The 24798-nt window shown below is 28.5% G+C and overlaps 2 protein-coding genes, 2 non-coding genes and 1 pseudogene across 4 annotated transcripts; 2 read left to right on the forward strand and 3 right to left on the reverse strand.

Annotated features, from left to right (window-relative positions):
- The first annotated feature begins 6901 nt into the window (after nt 1-6901).
- On the forward strand, nt 6902-9428 carry LOC100793233 (probable small nuclear ribonucleoprotein Sm D2-like). Its single transcript, NM_001254093.2, is given in 6 exon segments — nt 6902-6976; nt 8475-8525; nt 8653-8671; nt 8943-9023; nt 9115-9219; nt 9294-9428. Coding segments are annotated over 5 exon segments (327 nt in total). The 5' UTR covers nt 6902-6976; nt 8475-8520; the 3' UTR covers nt 9411-9428.
- LOC113000845 (small nucleolar RNA Z159/U59) lies at nt 8227-8310 on the forward strand. The gene has a single exon (XR_003266166.1). It is a non-coding gene; the product is annotated as a small nucleolar RNA Z159/U59 (small nucleolar RNA).
- A 3136-nt stretch (nt 9429-12564) lies between the features above and the next one.
- LOC102663891 (protein TAPETUM DETERMINANT 1) lies at nt 12565-13140 on the reverse strand. The gene is made up of 2 exons (XM_006606306.4): nt 13061-13140; nt 12565-12881 (listed from the first exon to the last, which is right to left on the reverse strand). Exons 1-2 carry the CDS (start codon nt 13119-13121, stop codon nt 12565-12567), a joined length of 378 nt encoding a protein of 125 aa, XP_006606369.1. The 5' UTR covers nt 13122-13140.
- Nucleotides 13141-17200: 4060 nt separating this feature from the next.
- LOC102665155 (protein SIEVE ELEMENT OCCLUSION B-like) lies at nt 17201-20720 on the reverse strand (annotated as a pseudogene).
- Nucleotides 20721-24471: 3751 nt separating this feature from the next.
- MIR4402 (microRNA MIR4402) lies at nt 24472-24646 on the reverse strand. Its single transcript, NR_048740.1, has one exon. It is a non-coding gene; the product is annotated as a microRNA MIR4402 (primary transcript).
- Between the last annotated feature and the right edge of the window lie 152 nt (nt 24647-24798).

The raw sequence follows: 24798 nt of genomic DNA on the forward strand, positions 1-24798 counted from the left end.
TCTTTTTCTTTTTCTCTGCAGTGTATTTTTGCTGGTGCGTACTTTCTCGTTTTCTTTGTATAATTGCTTTAGAATAAAGCAGAGTGGCCCCATCGTTGATTTTCATTCGTTTAAGGTTGCTATCAAAGAGCTCGAAGACAAAACACAGTTGAAGACATTGCGGTTGAAGCTAAACTGTCACTCCCATTTCTGTTCCTTGGAATACATTTGATTATGTGTACATTACTCTAACATGGAATGGAAGAACGTCGTTCACTAATATAGCATACCTGCTATTGTCGCTCTTTCTCGTATTTTATCTTTATGGGACCACTTACTAAACTTAATTGGGATCTCTAGGAGGAACTTGTCACAGAGAACTTTTGAATTACAGCCTCAATACTTTCATCTAGAATTGAAACGTATTCACATTATCATCGAAGAAAAAAAAATTGATTGAGTTAATCAATGGATCACAAAGGAAGTGCATTGAGGTATGATTCCTTTGTTTTAAAGTTCGGTAGAATTAATTTTAATTTTGAATTTGTAAAATTGGAATATTGTATTTAAATTAATCTCAACCGTAAATTTACTTTAAAAACTTGTGGACACGTGTTTAAGTTTGAATACATGTTACATAAAAATTTATCGAGACTATGCATTAGGTGGTGGTTCAAAATTATCTAATACTTTCTCCGGGTGCAGGTGTTTGTTGTCATTGTAGTATAGGCACCTTTTTCTTAGCCTAGCCTTCAAACCACGCGACACGGAAAACCAGAAAGAACAAAACTGTGTAGTTTCTCATTTCTCTATCCTACTTTCAACAAGATTAGACTTTGGTGGGTGATGTAATTGGGTTTCACAACGATGGAAAAACATTAAGCTTTTGATTTGTATACCCCTTATTCCTGTGTGTACATCTTTCATTCTCAGTGGGGTAGAATATTTCACTTTATCGTAACAATTCAAATTGGTGCACTTTGTTTCTCATGCGTGAGAGTTGGAAATAAGTAATTGATCCATGGCCTCAGCCAAAAAATTCAATATCCTTTGAACTTCTTCATTTCCCTTTCAACATTCAGAAGTAGTCGAAACAGTGTAGTGTCACCTCTATTGTCGCTTTACAGTGGTGTTTGTATTCTCACATTTCCAAATGAAAAAGTAAATGGACCCAATGGATTGGGACTCTTCACTCAAACAATTATTATTTCGGACAAAACAGTAGTGCTCTATCTGCTGAGAGAATGCTTCTGTGTGATCAATATTTGCAGTATTAAACGTGGTTGTGAATTACTTTCTTTCCCTCGTAATTATAAAAATCTTTTAATTAATTTGTTTTTTTAAGTAAAGTAATTAATTTAGTTAATCATGTTAAAATATGTTAATTAATTGTATTATCATTCTAAAATTATTTTTTTTCTTATCTCTCTTTTCACTTAATTTTTTTTTAATGTTTGGAGAGAGAATAATTAAGTAAAAAAATAATTAATACATATAAAAATTAAAAAAAATTATAAAAAGATTCAAATATTTTTTTTAAAATATCTTATAATTAAGAAAGAAATGATTGCTTGGTCAACTCTTTTAACACAAATTGGATAAAAGTGAGCAATTTTTTTTTAAGTTACAGGCTTTCTTAATTTTCATCATCAACTCTAAGTATTAGGATACGCCTAAAATGACTTGACTTGCAACTAATAAGAGAGTGACGGAGGAATTTATTTATTATGGTGAGAATGTGTGAAAGCATGATATATTCTTGTAGATCTTTAAAATATTTATTCCCTATATCAATGATATAATATAAAATTAACTTATTTATAAATCTGAAAAATTATATATTTTTTATTATTAATAAAGCGAATAAGTTTTGCAGTTACAATCTCCCGCCTAAACTGTGTATTAAAGATGGTCTATACTACGTGAAATCAGTCCACTTGCCCGCCTAAACTGCATTATTCATCTTTAATTCTACGTGAAATCATTCCGCTGGTCATGCAAATGATGCAATTGACGTAAAAATAGACATTAATGACAAAGACATGTTCTCTCAGCCATCTTTGATTAATTCGGGCTCTTCGAATTATTCGTTCATGCACGTTTAACTATCTATTTAATTAATTGTCCTTCTGTATATCCTATATGCACGTTTATTTTGGTAGCAAACGTTCCATTGCTCAATACACAAACATTATGGTTATTAATATCTCTAACTCCCCTTATTTCATTAGGTAATAGACATTTTGATCGTTTTCCCACACTAAACCAGTTTCCAACATCTAAAATACGGTTCCACAACCTATCCAATTAATATTCCCTATTGTCTATCTTCCTATATATATGCCCAAACACGTTGCTTCTCCTTAATCTCTCACAAATTTTGAGTTTAAACCATTTTAATTTTCAGGTTCTGCTCTCCAAAATAATAAATGGTTGCTGAGAAAATTTTGAGAATTGCATAATTTTGTATATGGTGGAGGGTTTCTTTGTTTGACAAGTATACGCACGGTTTATATGAAGCCTTAATATTATTGAGTATCGTATTATTTTTTCCTCTTTTTCATTTCCCCCTATTTATTTATTTACAGATTATTGTTAGCCTTTGTAGAGTGTTACGTTAATGCCTCGGACAAAGTTCTCAAGTACATTTCCTGTACAAAAATCAGTCCAAAGAATTGTCAGTGAGATTTATTATTTTTTATCATTTATTTATATATATATTTTTTTGCAGATTTTTATTTTTAGTTTTAATGAAATTTCATTTTTTTTTCTTTGTAATTAAACATCTTGAAGGCAAACAAATTTGAAGATTCAAACTTGCAAGTTGTATTTGAACTTTTCACCGAATGAGCAAATATGCAGATCAGTGGTTTGTATATGTAACATTCATCTCTCCCAAATATAATGATCCTGAGCATTTAGCTAGAGTTGGACTTTTTACACAAGAAACAATATTTGAAGTTGTTAGTTCTTTTTAATAAGCAACTCTGTGATATAATTTTAACCAAGCTCATGACGCATTTGCTTTATTGTGAAATAAAATTTGAAAATATATAAGTGAAGGATAGGTGGCGTAGTTGTTTTCTCTACTGGATTGTTTTATTGAATGTAATTGTTACAATTTATAGGTTTGTTTGATTTGTGCGACACACATTTTGGATCCTTATTGAATTTAATTGTTACAATTTAACCAAATTTTCAGTTTTTGAAATCTTTTATGAATGCACTTGTTACGAGAACAATTGTAAGAAGCTGCTTCAATTAAAGGGATTCCTTCAGATCTCACAAGCTCCACACAGATCATCCAAACTATGTACTACATAATGCTTTGCCTATTAGTGTAGCTTAATCGCATTCTAGAAGTTTCATGCTGTGTAATTCTTTTCTTTAGTTTAGTTTCCTAACTTATAATTCTGGTCTGGGTATATTTCAAAGAAGTATGACCTCTGTTTATGCATTGTTAGCCTTTCTTGTGATTTGTGACCATACAGTATAGTGCACATTAAATGTATTTATTATCTATATTAATATTTGATTTCTATCTTCTGACTAAACTTTTTTTTAAAGCCTATAGTGGTTATCATTAATCCTAAACAGCAGAAACATTAGTCACATCTTTTGCTATTAGAGTGTTCAATCGGTATGGGACTTCTTCCAACCACTAATCTATCATGCAAATTGAAAGACAAAAAGGAAGCAAAGACATGATTAGCACTGTTGCACTCCTTTTTTTTGTGAAAAGAAGACTAAGACTCTGGACATTATGCAATCGTGTAATATTCCAACGTTTTAAATGAACTTCTTTTGTGATTTACATGATAAAAGGAGTAAAATGGGGGAGATGTAAAGTTGGACACACAAGTTCTCTATGCACGAAAATATCTGGAGATACTCTACACTCTAAAGTATGATTTAGCAATTAGGCAATTCAATTATCATTTATCAAGCTGATACGTTTAAGTTATTCTAGGCAGTAAAAGAAAGTTATATGAACTTGTAAGATATATAGCATAGGTGATAAATCATAATTTTGTAGAACTTTTGCACCTTCAAATTTTCGGAAGATATATGAAGTTATATTTTTTCCCTCCAACTGACTTTTATTATTAAATTACTGAATAAAATAAGTATTGTATATAGAAAGTTACTATTAAAAAAATGCGTTGATTAATTTTTTTTATTATATAGCTTTTGGTATTATTTGTTTTTCTATATGTATAACACTATGTATATCTAATAACATTTTATCATCGGATATAAACTTACGTAAAAATAAAAAATGTAAAATAATATATAAATTTAGATGACTCCATGTTCAAATTTAAATTTAATAAGGTATTAAATAGAAATCCTTAAATTATTTGGGTTTGCATACTTATATCTTATGCGTTACAGTATATAGAAATATATTACCCAAAAAATTATATTACCATTTAACAAATCAAATTGATTTGATTAAATTATTTTGGCTTAAACATAAATTTATTTATTTAAAATAAATTTAACACGACGCGTGTATGTTAATATTAGTGATCAAGTCATTAAAGACTCATGAAAATTTTATTTTGGTGGCTGGAAGTGGATGATTTGATTTAACATTGGTTTTTGAGGAAAAAAATAAGGTCCATTATAATTTTAGTACTTTTTACTTCAACAGTATAATTATTTTAAAATAATTTTGTTTACTTTTATGCTAATTTATTGAACGTTTTATTTTTATCTAATAAAATTTGTATTTTGACTAAAGTCATTAGTTCATATTTAATGAAATTCAACTCAAATTGTTTTCAGTTTTTTTCATATGATATTTAAAATTTACAATCTTAAAAATGTTGATAAATCATTTCTATTTTCTTATTATTCACATTAAATATATATGTAAATTTTACTGGTATAAAAAATGCACAATTCATAATAATAGAATAATAATTTTGTAAAAAAATACATTAGCATATGATTATAAAATTGATTTTAATATGATTTTAGTATATTTATATTGTTCATGGTTTTGATAGTTTTGGTATTTTCGTTTTCATTTTTCTTACCCAACTTTTTTTAAAGGATTTTCTTTCCCAAATTATTCTCTTAAGATTTTATCCAAAGAAATTTATTTGTTTTACGTGTGTGTATATATATATCCATGCAAAATGAATGTCTAATTCTAGGCAACAATTATCTATTTATTTTACCTGGTAAATTTACATATTTCATACATTGATATTTATTTGTAAATAAATTTATTAATATAAATTTATATATAATATATTAACAAATTTAAAGGAGTTTCTTTAAAATTTGGAGTTAATCAAAGTCAAACTGATGTACTCTTTTGCAATTTCTCTAAAGTTGTTAAATTTTTAAAATTTATTTGTCAGATTTTGTAGAATGTAACAGAACAAATGATCCTACAGTATTATATGTTATATTGAGTATGTATCTTTATATTAATCTTTTCTTTTGCTGAATATTTATGGTAATTTTGATGCTGTATTTGTTTTTGGAATTTTGTCAATTTTCTTAGGCCATCCATACTCAAATCATTGATTTAATTGATCGTAAAGGAAACAAATGGACTTGCAAAATATACTTGGCAATCTGATGTTCTATATTATTCTTGCATTACGGAAGGCCGGCAAAAGTGTTGCAGTGGGTACAAATTCAAAGAAGGAGGTTTTTTAAAAGTTTAATGTTATTAAGTATTGTTGCATTTTGCTACATGTAACTCATGAGATTATCCTACAATATTTCATGTTATATTTGACTATTTTATGTTATGAATATTATGATTAAAATTTCATGTTGATATTATTATGATATAATTGTATAATCTTATAAAAGTAAAACCAAAATTAAGATTCCCAAAAATTAATTGTTAAAAAAAAATCCCGTGTAACGCACGGCTAAACCGACTAATTTTAAATTAAGTCAATCAAGCTCTATAAGTAAATTTTCCTTTTCAGATTATTTTTAATTTTTTTCCATAGTTAATTCGAATATTTATGTTATATCTAAAAATTAGAAATTACAAAATCTATAAAAAAAGTAGTACATATAAAATTCAAAAAATAAAATAAAGGATCAAGCTTATTTAATGTTTAAAATGTAGTACTAATTTAATGTGAAAAAAATGCGTCAGCACTTAATTCCTGTTGAATTAATGAATCATCACAAAAATAAGAACTCTACCATTTCCACTGTCAAGTGTTTGTCATACATATAATTTTGATCAAATTACATAAATATTTCCAGAGATCAAATTATACATGTATTTTTTCCTTTCTTTTGCATTACTTTTGTCTTTCCTTCTCTGTCAAAATTGTTGATAATTCTTCTTGGAAATTTCCATTCATTAAAAAAAACTTGCTTAAGGGGCTTAACGAAGTATTTGAGATGGGGTATTTTAGGGGGGAAAATACCCATGCCTCATGAATAAATAAAAAATAGAAATAAATTCTATGCAAAATACAAAAACATATATTTTTTATATTATATTAATTACATAAAAATAATGAATTTGAATTATAATCACGACCCGTAAATTAAACGGAGCTAACGTTGTGTGAGATGTAGGGGTTTTTAGTGTAATAGGAAAACAAAAGTTAAGAAATTTTCTGTAAATAAAAAAGAGGAAGTACATATGTAATTTGAGTAAACTTGAAGGGAGCTTAATATAATTTGTTGGATTATTTTCTAGGAGGACGTGGTATATAATTTTCAGAATACCTTATCAGACTAAAACGATAGCAGTTTTGTGCATTTTTTATCCCAGCCGTTGATTTGCTTTTAAAAAGAAAGAAGGAGTCAGATTTGTTAACATGATTAGGTCATCCAGGCCCAAGGGTATTGGGCCGAATGGAAATGGTCGTGCCCAACCAAGTTCGTTTTTGAACTGAAAACCCCCTACAAAGTAGAGTTAGGGTTTATCGATTTCACTTCTGAGTGTGGTGCTTCACTCTTCACTTCGCAGCTTCAGATCTTCTCCATCCTCTGAATCAAGGTATGCTGCTTTTGCTTATATTTTTTTTTTGTCTTCTCGATTTATGCTTTTGTGCCTCAATCCGTGCTCCTATGCGTGTATTTGCGTAATTGATTCTCGACATGCTTCTGTCTCTGACTACGATCCGATTCATATAAAAATTTTGATTTTCTAACGGTTTGTGCTTCTCATTTCTGGCTGTTCTATATCGTGTTCCTTCTCCCTTCTTGGAATCCTAGGGTCTGAGGTTTTTAGGGATTTTGAAAAGGATTTTCTCCTAAAATTTTCACCCAAAGCAACGTGGTTTCGGATTAAGTCTTTTTTTAAGTGATGTTGTGTTTTCTCTGTTGTTGTCTTAATTTCATGTTAGTAAACCAGTAAAAAAGTCTGAGGATGATGAAAATACATCAAGAACTGAACTGAAGAGGCTTTTTTTTTGTTGAATTAGTTTATTAGTACTCTAATTTATTTTTTAGCGTTTCAAATTTTTTATATTCAATTTGGTCTTCTAATTTTCTAAATCTATTCAACTTGGTCTTGGCGGTGATAAGAAACCGTATTTTGTGGGGTCTTAAAACCACTTAGTAACGGTTTTAAACCGGTGCAAAACACAGGCCAAAATTTAGAAGGCATGACCACTCATTTAAAAATTAGAGAACCAAATTGAAGATAAATCAAATCAATTTTAAAAATTAGAGGACCAAAATACTAATTTAACCCTTTTTTTAAGTATGTTTTGTTGTATAGGGTAGTTTCTTGTTTGCTTGCAGCTTCATGTACAGATTCCCACTTTGACTTGCATACAAGTTGTTAGTCCTTTAATTCCGATGTCTATCCCTGCCTTGAAAGTTGAATCAGTCACATTAGCCTCTGGGTAGGAGTGTGAACAAAAAAAAGCTGGTCCAAACCGGATTGTAACTGAACTGAAATTGAACCGGTTTTTACCCGGACTGGTTTGAAAAAACTAAATGCACTGTTTTACAAATGGTTAACTGAATTGTTTTTACAAAACCGGTTTGATTAACCTAACTGATTTTCACCTGAATCAATTTCTTATTTGAAAAAAACAGTTGGAAACCAGTTTGCTTCTTAGAACCGGTTTAAAACTGGTTCAGAACCAGTTTGGTCCAGAAACGTTTTTAAATCCAGTTTGATTTTTAACAGTTTTCTAAACTTGTTTGGCTATTTGGATATAAAATTGATCTGGTTAACACAGTTTGAAACCAGTTTGGTTCAGATTTTTAACCAAACCTGTTTTTGCACACCCCCCTACCTCTGGAGATGATTAGAAAAATAACTTTCATTCTTCCTAGTTGTCCATGAGGAAAATACATGGAGGCCTGCACTGAAGGGGCTTGCTAATGTTTCCCTTTTCTCTTTTTGTTTGCCCCCTTTCACCCTTTCTTTTCTTATCTGTTATAGTATTTCTTATTCTCTGCAATTTATTTAAAGTTTTGGTTCCCAGTTACTTAGTTTCTTTTTTAATTCATCATTTGATTCATGTTTTCTCTTATTTCAGTTTTGACTTTATTTGAAGAGTTTCTCAACTGCACTTTCCTTCCAAAATGAGGTATTGATTCTGTAACTCTTCTCCTTGTGAATTCTATTGGTATTGTTGATATTATTATTAAATTTTCACCTTTTTTTTCCTGAAGTACTAATATTTCTGTTTTGTTTCCCTACTTTCTTTTCTCAAGCCGGCCAATGGAGGAAGATGTAAGTTCTGTTAAGTACATTTTTATTTTGCATAATTTAGCCCAATTTTTGCTTGTCATTGCTCATATGTAACCACTAAACAGGCTACCTAGGCAAAGGGATTTTATTAGCTTATGATAATGTGTCTTTTGTGCGGGAATTATTGGTTGTCAATCATTCTGCATGATATTGGTTTTCCTGTTGTAATGTTTATTATTTTTAAGTTTTAGTATTTGAGACTTGCTTACTATGCTTTACTATCTTTGCCAAGCTAACACACTTCTTTTTACAGGCTGCGGGTAAAAATGAGGAAGAGGAGTTCAACACCGGACCACTATCTGTACTCATGATGAGTGTTAAAAATAATACTCAGGTATGTTCATTTTTATAATATATACTATTTTTTATGGTTTCTGAGGCAGGCTCAGAGGTTTTTTTTTTAATTCAACATTTAACTTATGCAGGTACTGATAAATTGTCGGAACAACAAAAAGCTTCTGGGTCGTGTAAGGGCTTTTGACAGGCACTGCAACATGGTTCTTGAAAATGTCAGGGAGATGTGGACTGAGGTATGGTTTGTCTTTTAGAATTTTACTTCCCTTGCACTTGTTACATCTTCTAAGCTATCTGTGTGTACAATCAGGTGCCAAAGACTGGTAAAGGAAAGAAAAAGGCCCAGCCAGTCAACAAGGATAGATTCATCAGCAAAATGTTTCTACGTGGAGACTCTGTCATCATTGTTCTTAGAAACCCCAAATGAGATTCTGTCATCAACTTGTAGGAGTAAATGGCTCTGTAGTATTTGCCTTTTCGTTATATCTTGAATTCTTGATAAACGAATATGTAGACATTCTGTCCTTCAAAATATATTATGTAACGGTAGGCTTATAGTATTTGCACATTGGAGTATTTCTCGTAGGATACCATGTAGTCATTGCAGTTCAATTTTTCTTTTGCTGCCTAGTGTCTTGGGAATTAATTTTTGTTTCTTTGTTTTGCCCTTTGTTATATAATCACATTGAAATGATGTTAATGTTTTTTTTCTTAACTGAAATGATTAATACTTTATTTTTATAACTGAAATGATGTTAATACTGAAAATTATTCCATTTGATATACACATTTCATTGAGTAATTTTATTTTTAAACTATTTCTTAAATTTTAAATTTTTCTTCTAACTTAAATTAACTTCTTATTACTTTCATATTGTTAGTTTTTTTTATTGTCATTTTTTTAGTTGTATTTAACTTTTATTTATTTATTATTTAAAAAATTTATAAAGGAGTGCCTCTCTTTTCCTAGTTTTTAGAACTGAAATGATGTTAAAAGAAATATTGTTAACTGTAATGCAAGGTTAATTTACGTAGTGCATGTTTCTCATTAAAAAATGAAATAGAATTATTTCCATTTTTTTCTTGGGAATGTTTAATTATCAACTTTCTTTGAGAATATATACTATATGAGAAATCATACATATATGGGTTGACCCCAACTGGTTAATACCAAAGAGCAAACTCACTTTTGTTTCGTAAATTTCTATTTTACAATTGTATGTTTTTTAATTGTAATAATAAACATATAGTATAAATTTAACATTAATGTCTTAGTTTCTAAGTCATACTTTGTTTTTTCATGGGTATAAAAAAATATACTCTCTAAATGTTTTTTGAGTTATTTTTTTCTTGATATTGTTATTACAAGAGCACATTTTGTAAAAATAGATATTTTTTTTTCACACAATATCAATCAACCAATGATTTAAAATATTGGATACACGTGATCTAATCTTCTTAAAAATCAATGTATCCTTGGAATGGTGGGTTAATATGTTTTGTTTAAAATTATTTTTTTTAATAAAATCTTCAAAATGATGTCGTTTTGGTGTTAAAAAAATAATGACACTTATAAGCAAAGTTTACTTTTTATTATTGTCATCAATTTATGCATATTATGTTATTTTTTTGTTCAATATTACTAAAATATTATATTAAAATATTTTTAAAATTTTATTAAAATCGGTTCGGTCCCAACTGAATTAAACCTTGAACCAATATTTTCACCAGTTCCATGACCAGATTCTAAGAACATTAATATAACATGGATATATTTACCCGCAATGATAACACTTGTTAATATAAATAAGAAAAAAATATCATAAAAAATTAACATAAAGAATTGCAAATATAAGGTCTTTGAGACCTTTTACAAAAGTAATTTTTTTTCGAATTTCTTTATTTGATATTACCTTCAAGGCATATTACACCTACATAAATTTCATGTTTACATGAACAATATAATTATATACATCATAATTATGAGTAATATGATTAGGGAGACCAGGAGAATCTTTAGTTTGAAATGTGAACTCAAAAAAATAAGACTTTCTCTTTGCATGATTGAATTATAATAAAATTCATAAGTTTCAACCATTATGATATTATTTTGTCACTTCGAGTGAGAAAAATTATTCTTTTTATTTTCACTTATGCATTATTTTCTCACTTCAAGTGAGAAAATATTTTAAAAATTTCCTTCTATGATAGGTTTTCAAGACTTTCAAGTGTTAAAATTCACAATTATGTAAATAGAACACAAATATTTGACTAAATACATAATATGAATAACAAAATTCGAGAGAGAAAAAATTTGACCTTAAAATATGAATTTAAAAAAATAATTTTCTCCCATTGGTTTCTTTATATGACTTTTTCTTGCAAATTAGAATATCAATTGTCAATGAAGTGTGAAAGAAAGACAATGGCGCTAATAACATGTCAAGTAAAATATAACTCAAAGGAGAAAGTACATAACAAGAAGAGAACACAAACATTTTAAAAAAATGATAATTATATATATAATTTTCAATAGGATTAACTTATTTATAAGCACAAAATATAATTTAAAAAATTACTAAATATAAATATAAATAGAAAGATTATGAAAAAATAATCAAATATGTACATAATTACAAATAAATTATTCATAAGATATGATATAATTTTTGTTTAATATAAACAATGTGTATTTTTTACTTTATGTCTCTCTTTTTTTACTGCTTTTTACTTTATGCCTATTATTTCTTACTTATTTTTATGAATTAATAATAAAAAAACAATCTTGTAAAATTAACAATAGTTCATAATTATAAAGGGGATTGTTAATTTACTTCCACTAATTTTTACAAAGGAGCAAGTTAGCAATCAACACTTTTTATTATGGATTAAAAACTCACTTATTTCTTCAAAAAATAATTTAAAAATTTGCTTCACCCTGATTCCTAATTTCTTTTTTCTGTTCCCACCAGTTATGTTGTGCACGTAGCAGCATACTAAGCTTTTTCCCAATTTCATTAAACATCATTTGCAGCCAAGTTTTTTTTTTTCTTGAAAAAGGTATGTTAAATTATCAATCTTGTTTTTCAAATGGATTATAAATAGTACGAGAAATACCAAAATCCAAAACAAAAATACACCATCGTTGCTGCATGAATTCAAATATTAATAGTTGCTTTTTTAATGGCACACAATTGTGTACCTTTTGTCGATCATCCCCTATGAATGTAGTTTGTGTACGCGATATTGGAACCCTTCACTATATTGGAACGCACGTACACGTATACTGATAAATGATTAATTTAAGTAGTACATATTTATTTAAAAAAAAGTAGTACATATTTGACTTTTTACTTAAAAATGATTTCTAGTTGTATAAAAAAAATGTCATTTTAAGAGTTATCCCTATTATACTATAAATATATTTCTTGCTCAAGCATATATAAGTGAGCATGCCTTAGCTTTTAAATAGAACAAAAATACTAACTAACATTATTTCTAGATTAAATCATAGAATAAAATGGGGGTTTGCAAAACTGTGCCTCTTTTATTTACTGTTTAGAGTATACATAGTGAGCAGATTAATGACAATGGATGTCAGATGAAATTGGGTTCAGATTGAATGAGTAGTCATAAGCATAGTGGAAGTTCACAGGATCATCGATAGTGATAGGTTGGCCATTCTTGACAATACAAACATCACCAGAGACATTCAAAATTGAAGGGTCTATGGGTTTCACGGTCTTAAATCCAGTGCAGTTTAACTTCACATTGCTTTGATCGCACAGTGGAGTGCATCTATTGATGATGGTCACAGCAAACAAACTTGTACCCTGATAGGGTCTTCCTGTATCGTATTGGTGCACTTCAAGATTGCTCAGAGTGCATTGCCCATCCACTACAACAATTCAATATATATCATTACAAACTAATTTCTAAACAATGAGATCAAGTTTTGCATAGAGATATTAGGAGTGGTTTTTGAAAAATTAGAGTAATGGAAATGAAAAAATTAATACAAATGCAAAATATTATATAAATTGTTAATTTTGATCCTTAGCACCAAAACAAAATTACCTCTAATTGCAATGACGAGAAATATAGCGGTCAGCGCTTTGAGGGTGACAATGGCAACCATTTCTATCGACACAAATCGATTTCTCTCAACTATTTTAGGGGTGGTGCTATTTACTGGTTATATGCTACGCTATTTATAAGAATTAAGAAGAGTGCTAACCATTAACTTGTCTATATATTAATTATACTATTTATTAAATATAATCTATAATTAATTTTTTTATTAATTATTTTAAATTCATGTTTTTATCTTTAAATCATACTAGTTTTGACTTGGTTGGATTTTGGGTTAGTGTTTTTATTATTCATTAATGTTTTTAACTTTTAATATTTGTTTTTTAACTATTCATTAATGATTTTAATTTCACATTTAATTAAACGTTATTTTTTTAAAATTCTTTTATGGTAAACCGTATAATTTTTCCTTGATTGTAGGATTTTTTTATTTAGTTATTATCACCGTTTAAATTGAAAATTTTGATTTAGATCAGTGATATTTAAATAACTGGACCTATGATGGATATGGCATGAATTCATGATCCTTTTATCTAAATAAATAATGATAATAATAATAATAATAATAATAATAATAATAATAATAATAATAAATGGTGACATGTTTGTGTTGAATATTTTGATTGAATATTTCAAAAGATTAAAATTACTTATTGATTATCATATAAAATCATTTAAAAATTAATTTGAAAATTTTAGACTTCTAAGTTATCATTTTTTAAATTGAAATAATTTCCGTTTTTAATGAAATAAATTTCATAGTTCAACCCGCGTTGTTATGCATTTCAAGTTATAATAACGTTTGTTATTAACCACTTTTAAAAAATATACAGAGAAATTTAATAAACTTTATTTACAACTTATCAGAAATAATATGATCAATTTGAGGATGTTTTTCCTTCTCTTTAATACACAGGAAAAACCTTCGATCCTTTTTCTTTAGTTTTTCTATTCTTTCTTATATTTGTTAGTTTTGATGCTCCGATTAATTCAGGACGTGCCCATTAAATCTTCAAAGACTTTGATATCACATGGATAAATCCTTACATATAGTCTTAGGATATTTTTCATATGTCAGAATGTGCTCTACGAGTTAGATATAGACTGGGTCGAAGTTCATGATCATTCAAGTTTGTGGGTTTGGGGTTGATTGTGATTTGGTGGTTTACCTAAAGCAACAGTTTGCTCTCTCTATAAAAAAAATGATAGGAATACGCAGTATTTGAAAATAATTAATTATATGGGATATATTATAAGAAAATTGGAATATGAAGATGCAGTATGCGAGTATATATTTTTGTCATATTTTGCAACAACATAAAAAGTATAACTCACTGTTTGGGATGTTCCCTGACAAAGTAACTGTAGACTGAGCCTCAAACTTTAATTGGAAATAAAATTCTTAATTTTTGATTCATTGTGCGAAATAGTATAGAAAATCTGTGGTAGTAAACCTAGTATGATCGATATTAGAATGCTCTCCAAACAAACAGAAGGCATCACTGAACCTACGAAAAGGTCACTCCCGGCTCGATTCATCAATTTACAGAGTCAAGTGGCATTTTGAAACAGGTATATCCTCATAAATTCATAAAAATAAAAGACTACATAACTATTTTTTATTTCTAATAAATATGAAAAGGGATGAATTTGTCAGCACTCTACACGTTTACAGATAAAAATGGTTATTTATCCAACATATAATTTAATTTTCATCTACTGTTTTTTTTATGGTTACAAGCATAAAATTATAATAAACACTTAAAAAAATAAGAAAGTAAGTATAAGTTAGAACAAACATAATAATAAATATTATTATAATGTTATGTTTGCTTATTATTGTTTATTCTAATTTATGTTTACTTTTCTATTTTTTTTAAGAACTCGCAACTATTAAAAAAGGAGAAAAATAAAGATTAAATTATAGGTGTAGTCATTTTTATTTCTGAATGTGTAAAACACTCACAAATTCGTTTTTAAATATGTTACGTAAACTCTTTCATTAACGGTAATAAATGAAAATTAACGGATGAATATATTTATCGTATTTTTTTTTTCACTTTCTAAGACTAAAATTTGAATTATCATTTTTCGGGGATGAATTTGTTAATACTCTATCCAATCAAGGATAAAAATGATATTTTACTCAAAATAAAATGAGATAAAAATGTTACACACTTAATTGTAGAAAAATTTATACAATTATTTAATTAAAATCCAATATGTACGATAAATTTGTTAATTTTTAAAATAATTATATTAAAATTATTCAAATAATAATTTGTGATTAAATGAGAGTAGAAAATTGTTTTATATTATAAAAGCATACATGTTAAACTCTAATAAAACAGTAAAAGATGGTGACCATCTTAAAGCTAAAGTCGTATTAAAATACTAAAAAAATAACTAATACAATGCTTTAGTTCTTTAATTTATGTGCTGTATGATTGTTTTTATAATGGGAGTGGTGATTGAATCAATGAAGGCGTTTGTTTGAGATTATTAATTTAATTCGAGTTTAATTTTTAATATAATTGATTGATTAATTTTTGCTAAAAAAATGACCCAATAAAAGTATTTAAAAATATCAAATTATTAATAAACAATGACATGATTCAAATAAATTAAAATTTTGACTAGCCCAATATGATAATTTTTTCGTCTTTTTTTTTTATATGAGAAACCTAGCTCGATAAGCAACAGTCAGACCAATATTGAACCATTTGACCGTATTAATTAACAACATTCTATTATCATTAACCATTCAATCCTATAACCAGAGGACTGCCAAATAAGCCATTTTCATTGATTAGGATTATTGCCTTCTATAGCTACCGGTTAACTTGTCATGACTCAAGGAAAATAGAAAGAACAAAAATTAACAAGACAGGATAGCAACCCCTTTTGCCTACTCAAGACAAGAATTATCTTAGCTTATCTAAGAATATGGTTGATTGAAACTGACCATTAATGTACGACTAGTACCTTAATTAGTTGACTTGAGACTTATCTTCAATACTACCAGTCTCACGGCGAGGCACCTTCAGAGCTTCACCTGCAATTTCACCCTACTACCTTTCGATTTTATATTATTAAAACAAAATTGCAATTGTGTGTTCGGTCAACAACGTTATGGTAAAAAATTAAACTTCCATTCAAGCCGTGTTTGATACTCACACATTTATTAAAAAATCATGTTATCTATAATTCCATATTATTATTTTTATAATATTTTTTAAACACTTTTTTTTTCTCTTTTCATCATGTGATTCGTCATATCTCGTATTTCTTTCTTGTGGTTATTACAAAATCGTAGAAATTATTTGGAAAAAATAACTTGTCTAAGTTTCCTAGTTCCTAACATTTATCCCGTTTAAAAAAATTAATAACTATACTATTTCGTAGGAATAATTCAATACAAATTTTGATATTTTTTTAAAAAACATTAAAAGTGTTTTTTTTTTATTTTAAAAAAATCATAGTAGAAAACAATCGAATAATACAGAATATACAGATACGAACTTCGTCTTCATATATTACATATTTGTCTTTTTTTTAAAAAAAAAATTCCATCAGATTAAGAACAAAATCAATTTATTCTCATCTCTTAATTAATTAAAATATACAATTACGATAAGCACAATAAATAAAATGAGATTTATTAAACATCATTTACAAAATTTATACATAATTTTCAAGCACACTGAAAGCGTAATAGCAATCCATGGTACCAAGGAAATAAAATAAGAAAACTTAATCATTTTATTTCATTATGTTGTTATTTTTGTCATAAAATTCTACTATTAGTGAACAGTACACGCGAAAAAGAAAGAAATGTGCTACCTGATTTTAATTAATAGATTGGACCTCATTAACTAAAAGACACTAAAAATTAACAAGTCCAACATAAAGCCCAATAGCCAACAACCTCCAAATTTCAACCCTAAAGTAAGATACTAATGAATGTGTCCACAAAGAGAAAGCTATCAAAGTAAACGGAGAGGTGCTGCTGTGTGGTGCAACAATATAATTAAAGGAAACAAGACAACTTTGTTTGGCAAAAAAGGTTAAGAAAAGTCAGAACCATGGATGGACTAGTGCAGTTTTAAAGTTGTGGTATAGTACTCAAGCATTGCAACACAACACAGTCTATAAAGAAGCTTAATCAAATATACCAATATTCAATATTACAGCTCCATATATATTACATAGAAAACATATAGACCTTAATTAACTAAATCATTTTTTTTTCTTGATACAGAGAGAGATCTTTATTTTACTATAGAAGCTAGTAAGTACTAGTCCTGAAAGATACGCATAGCAGGTAACTACTGAGGTAAGCGGTAAGCCTCTTATTCTCACACACTCTCTCGCATAGTAGTGAATGGTATTATTGTGGCAGCATTTATAGCTGACGAAAATCTCCATTATCCTAGGACAATCTGGGCATTTGATGGTCTAGATCTCAGGTAACTTTCCTGAAACATTATTAGAAATTTCAAGGTATGAGCAACGGTGAGTGATGTCTACAATCTTCTGATGGTAACCTTGGAAGGATAACCCAAAGCCCTTTTTGGTCACACTTCCTTTCCAATTCTGAAACCCTTCCACTGTCTCCGAGATGGTCTTTCCGTGACCACACACAGCCACAGATGACCCTTCGCTAATAAGGAGATCCGTCCCATCCAGATTCATTCTTGAAAGAAAGCATCTTTTGCACTTCTTGAGTCACTGCATCAACTGCCTTGTGAACCTTAGTCACAAACAAACTCTCAATGCCACCCCAAAAGCGCCTCATCACGCTTTTGTCTTCCTTTTCCACACAAAGCCACTCTATGGAAATATTTGCCTCCGTTATAGCGGCATCACTTGCAAGGATGCTAACATTCTTGGTGAACTGTTAGACCCACTCTTTGTCCTTGCCTCCGTACAAGAAAATGTACTTTTTCTCATTTATCTGCTTCATATAAAGTATCATAAATATTGAATTAGTATACACTTCTATATATCTATATATATAAACATAATGTTTTTTTGTGAAATTTACTAACCCAAGTGTTTATGATGGGGTAAATGTTGCCTATTTCGGAGCCAACCCAATAGATCTCATTGTTTATTTGTTCTTGTTTGACAAATGTGAAGGGGAAAGCTCTTTTTCCATGAGCCTGGATCAAATGGAATGCATTTGAGTGTTGCACCTTTCCTTGAGGGCTCAACACCACAACCATATATAGGCTTGCTATGGTTCTAGAATGCTGCACCGCAAACCAAGGCATCTTGCATTTAAAATCCTCAAATTTGTTGTCGTACTCAACGGTCCATTCCTCCACAATGGGAATCCACACGATCTTATACTGTTCACTAGTTTTAATTGAATCATAAACTGTTTCGAATACTGAAATCTCTTCCCCCGTGATGTCTAGGGAGGAAATAAACAAAGTACACGTTCTTCTTTTTTAGCAGTGATGTCAACCTACCAAGCAACAAATGAAACAAAATTAAAAATTACAGATGCGTGAAATTATTGATACTTGCAAGCATCATTTCACAGACAATAGGATAATCCTTTTCAAATTCTCTCGCAAAACACTTATTTTTCTTTACAAAGTAATAATCAGAAACAAATACTTACTCATCCAGGAATATGATGACACAAAACAAACAGCTACTACAAGAGATAGCCATTTCTGTATAGTTATCATCAAGTTTATTAAATTCTATTCAAATGAGTTATCCTTTTTCAAATGATTGTCGACATCCAATAATTACTTTTTAACTTGATTGACGTTTTGGGTTAACTTTAGGAATTTAGGGTCAGATGAATATCAAACAAATTAAATAACTATAGCCAAACTTGTCTTATTTTTAAAATATATATATATATATTAGATATTACATTATCATTACTATTTTTTGAAAAAAATAATATTAAAATAAACTTAATATTTTTAAAAACAACTTTTCTTAATTAAAATATAATTAATCCTCTTTTTCAATTTTAATATAATCATATTTAATATGCTACTAAATATTTTAAAAATTAATTATGTTTATATACATATATTTTTAAATAAATATTAAAAATAAATATAATTTTAATAACGAGCGGATTCTAGGATGTTGACACCTCTCACTTTTACTTGATGTGAGAATTCACCTCATACTTGTATTCCAACATTTATTTATCAAGGAATTATAAACATGGTCTTGGTAGTACCACAATACATTCATTTGAGGAGTGAAGTGTTAAAAATTTTATAATTTCTAATTAATTAATTAATATGGGTTACATATTACATTAAATCATTTATATTAGTTATTTATATTTTTATGGGCTCAATATAAGTTATCTAATTTGATGAGTGTATTAGACTATCAACACAAAAATAATATGGACTTAATAAACGAAAATCAGTTTAATCCATTAAGAAATAATGAGAACTTAAAACTGAGGCACTGGTACCCAAGACATTAAATCAAAACAGTTTTTTCTTATCCTCATCTGAAGAAAATGAAAGTCCCAAAAGAAATAAAGAGATTTGATTTTGAGAAAAGTCTTCAAATCAATTGTTTGTGATTGTTTTCAGATTCTGTTGCGTCTGCTTCACCAATTTGTTTGTGATGCGTTCTGATTATGATGATCATTAATATTTTATAATGATGCCTTTAAAATTCCAACAGAGGAGCATACTAGTTGAAATTCAGAATCTTAAACGCCTCCATTATTTCAGTGGGGGTTTGGAAGCTTGTGATAATATTCTGCCGCTTCTGAAATAACAGAGACAAATCCTCTAGTTAATTAGCATCTCATTCATTGCTCGGTGCCTTTTACTCCATCAAATCGTAGCTTTGAAGTTTGAATCATCAAATTGTTAACCTCAACGATGGTTTGGCGATGCTTTTGAAGTGCTGCTTGCCTTGTGAGCACTGGCACTCGCTTCAGTATAGCCACAGATTTTGCAAGAGGATTGTTGGGACTGAGCTAGCATGCATCCAAAACTCGCTATATTCGAGTGCAAAAGCCGCCATTGTCAGCACTGCCTTTGCATTCCACTCGTAGTTTGAGAGCTTGTTAAGTATGGCTAGTGTTGTTTTGTGACCAATTTCATCTCTTGGAGACTTGCATGACATCTGCCACCACAACTCACTATGTTATATATGTTTTGATGAATTTAATTGACTAGCACAGTTTTTTGTGTTGTATTATGTATATTTTAATTTTCTCTCTTTGAGTTAGATCTGTGCATTACCTCAAAAGAAATCTGCTTCAGGAGACAAAGTGGTGAATCCAATTGGGGGATCTTGTCATCTATGTGCTCCAAGCTTGCATGGGATCCCTGTAAAAAATTATTTGAAGTAAGTGCATGAATATTTGAAGGGTACGCAAATATGAAGCAAAAACGCACGTGGAGGGAAAGAAGAGAGTTGTATATATAACTGCACGAAATTGTCAACAATGAGGGTTGAACGTCTAAGAGTGTTCTCAAGAAGGGTGAAAAGAGAATCCACATTTGTGTCACTGCCGACATGGGTTGAGTAAATTTCCTCCAAAATCTGTTCATCGGACATGCATGGTTAGTGGCTTTTGCTCATTCTCAGCATTTTGGAGGAGAGACTTGGTAGACATTGACATTATTATGCTCATCTCTCGAAGGTTTTGGATGCAAAAGAAAGGATTTGTTGTTGCCTTGTTGGTGCTTACTGCTGTGGCAAGCTTTCCCAAGTTCTGTGTCCTATTTATAACGTGAATAAAGTGGTAATTAATAGCCTATTAATTGATAATCATGTCATTACTTATTGACCAAGACTCCGCGCGTAAGCCTCCTTAGAAATTATATTTTGACGTTTCAATATTTTTTTTTTCTTTCTATCTATACCTTAATTATAATAACATATACCACATCATACTTAATATATGACTATTCAATTGATTAAACAATATACGTTAATTCTTATAAATTTTTATACATCAATCAGATTTTAAAGAATAAAAGAAAGACTTCCTTAAAAGAAACCAAGACTTAATATAAAACAACACGGTAGTATATATTTATTATTGTATTATTGTTATACGCGTTGGTAATCATATCATTATTTAATTGATCAAAACTCTTTTAAGAAACATATTTAAAGTTTTATTTTTTTTTCTTTTATCTTTCTCTATGTACCTTAATTATAATAAGAAAAATGTTAACTGGTATTTTAAGAACATTAATATATTAGAAGCGTTCAAATTTAAACCAATTCAAAATAAAAATAAAAAAATACATAAAAAAACCCAAAATCAAATCAAACCAATAAATAATTTTTTGTATTCAATTGGATTGATTTTGGTTAAATCGCACGGTTTGATTCGTTTTGTTATTGATGTCTACGGAACCTAACCAAATTGAACAAAAACACAATTAATAATCACCCTAAATGTCAATATTATTAATTTAATGTTTGTCAAAAAAGACTATATCACAAGTGATAGTTGTCTAATTTTTTTTTATCTATTTCATGACATTCTTATAGTAATGCTTTTATAATTATTAGAAAAAATAAAACAAAAACAAAATACATGCAAACTAAATAAATCTTACTTAATTAACTCTAATTAAGATTGAGCAATAGAAAATAACATGCATGATATTGATAAACTTTTAATTTTTTTTCATTTTGATATTTATTAGTTTCATATTATATATAATATAATGGTTAGATCCAGTTTTGGTTATTAGGTACTTAACTAGATAAAACTTACTAAAAAAATATAAATTTTATAGGTATCGTTTTTTATTTGATAACTCTCCTAAATTTTAAAATTATTAGTTTTTATTTTCTGCAATTTTCTCCAGTTAACCTTTTGTTTCCCCAATATATGTCATATATTAATATAAGAGAAATGTTAGCAATCAATTTTTTTAAAACATTCGACGGGAGCATTAGATAAGTTTATTAAAATTTATATATATATATATATATATATATATATATATATCAGATATCAGATGCTTAAATATGATTTTGAGATTGAGATTGAATACTGTGAATGAAAAAAAAATATAATGTTAAAAGCGAAAATTTCATTTTAGGTGGTATTGGTGAGTTAAAAATGTTGGTATATAATTCACACCAATATAATGGTCACTAAAAAAATAATATATATATTGAAGGAAAAAAAAAACTCAGAAATAATAATTTCTAGGGAGACTTTTGTTCAATAAATTAAAACTGGTATCATTACCAGCAATCATTCGAAAAAACAAAATAATACCTGCAACGACCACGTACAACAACTGTAAATTAAGTTTGATCTTTGCCATGATGATATGCCATTTGTTATTAAAAATTTATAATAAACGATTGGATAAAAAAAAATTGAAACTCTAAGGAGACTTTTGATCAATAATAACTTATAACATGATTACCCACAACCCGTAGAAAAATCATAAGAGGTACGTACGTGTACAATGATAATAGGCTCGTTGAAACAATACGTACGTGTACAATGATAAACCCTAAATCAAGACAACAAGGCTAACCACAAAAAAAAAAAAAAAAGACAGCAAGGCTAAACGCCTAACAGTCACAATCTGAAAAGTCAAAACTCTAACTTAATTTTTGAATAATTTTAAATTTTCCGCTTATATTCTCCTATTAATTAATGCTCTAACTTTTTATGACAAATATTGAATATATTTTATATTTAAAAATTTCTTTATAAGGTACAGAAAAATTATAAAAGATATAATATTTTTTTTCTCTTTAGAGAAAAAAATTCCTTTAGGATAAATTACTTTTGTGTGCCTGAATGTATAAATTAGTGATAATTTACTCCTTAAGAGAATAATTTTTTTTATTTAATCCTTAAATATATAAAAAGTATGATAATTATGTTTTGTTATTAGTTTTGTTTGACCATTTTATCATTAAGGGTATTTATAGGATATAAAGTACACATTTAAAGATTAAAATATATATATTTTTATTTTATAAACTAAATTATCACCGATTTATATATTTAGTGATCAAAATGATTATTTATCCGTCCATTTATAAGGTAATTAGTATGATGTTAGATTTTATATTTTTTAATTTAAAAAAAATATTAAATATAGTAATGATTTTAAACCACCGCTACCTGTAATTATGATCCGTCACAATTTATAATTTAATCTCATCAATCTCAATTGGATGGAATGAACTTATTTGATGTAATTTTAACAATTAAAAGACCTAATAAAAGTGTCTAAATATTTAGAGACCAAATTAAAATATTTTAAATAATTTAGAGATCAAATTTGTAATTAATTTTTGTAAAAAATATTATTTTTAAATATGTGATATTATTAAAGTTTTCAACTGTTAATCTTGTGATTGTGAAGGCTTAACTTGAAAACTCTTGTGATATTTGTTTACCACCACCACCATTGTTCTTTAATTTTAATTTCACTTGCTTGCTTTATTTTAAAGTTATTAATTTATAATTTTTCAAAAAAAATATTTATCTATAATATTTGTCACAATTATGACATAGAATGGTTCTTATATTAACCGCAAACTATGATGCATAATATTCTATGTACTTTATTTATTATAGAAAAAGCATGTTTGTAATCTTTACAAATATGATTAAATTTAATTTTTCATGTTCTGAATTATTTTATTATATTTTTTTATTAATTTTAATTTTTTTAAATGAAAATAACCTCACTAATTATTTCTGTTGTACTATACTTGTATTAGGATTTATGACTTTGATTGAACTTAGTATCATTTTAATCGAGGCCACGTTGACTGAGTTTTAAGGTACAGGGATGCCAACATTCCAGTAACATTGATTAAATTTGTAGGAGTTTGAGATAGGTTTGATTCCTTCGCACAAGACCCATGTTTTCTTGGAGGTAATATTACCCTGTTCTCGTATATTGATATGGTAATTTTATTCCAAACCAAGTGCAACTTGTTATTTACAATTGGATCATAGGAACATTGCGCTTGAGTGTTATTGAGCATTGAACCCTTTGTGAATTGAGTTAGTCCATAACTTTGGGCGAAGTTTGGCAAATTGTCCTAATGGGACTCATTTTAGAAAGTATTTTTTATAATGGGTTTGTTTCAAAACAATATACAACATGGATCTGCTATTTTACATAAAATACATGCAAATTGTCAATATTACTGACGAGAAGCCCCTGCGTGCAACATGTGGCAAAAACGTCACTGCCACTGACGGAATAGCAAGTGGTCTCACTATTTGTGTTGGCGATATAGCCATGCATGGTTCCGCCAGGTTGACTGACGATACAGCTGATACACGTGACAACAGGTGTATTTCGCCATTACGAATGACGAAATATTTTTGTACGGAAAATTTTTTGAACTTAAAACGGTTGTAACTTTTGATAAGAATGTCCGTCTGAGACCCATAATATGTCAAAATGTTCGAAATTAAATGAGGAATCCCCTGGCAAAAATCTTAAATCCTATTTTTGGAAAAATGAGTTGACTAAATCCCCTTTGGATATTTGTTAGGGGATTCCTCATTTAATTTTGAGCATTTTAACATATTATGGGCCTCAAACGGACATTCCTATCAAAAGTTACAACCGTTTCAAGTTTAAAAAATTTTCCGTACAAAAATATTTCGCCATTCGCAATGGCGAAATATAGTGTGTCTGCTGCCACGTATACTAGCTGTATCGCCAGTCAATCTAGCGGAACCCTGCATAGCTATA

Source organism: Glycine max, chromosome 20 (genome assembly GCF_000004515.6).
Source record: "Glycine max cultivar Williams 82 chromosome 20, Glycine_max_v4.0, whole genome shotgun sequence".
NCBI classification, from domain to species: domain Eukaryota; kingdom Viridiplantae; phylum Streptophyta; class Magnoliopsida; order Fabales; family Fabaceae; genus Glycine; species Glycine max.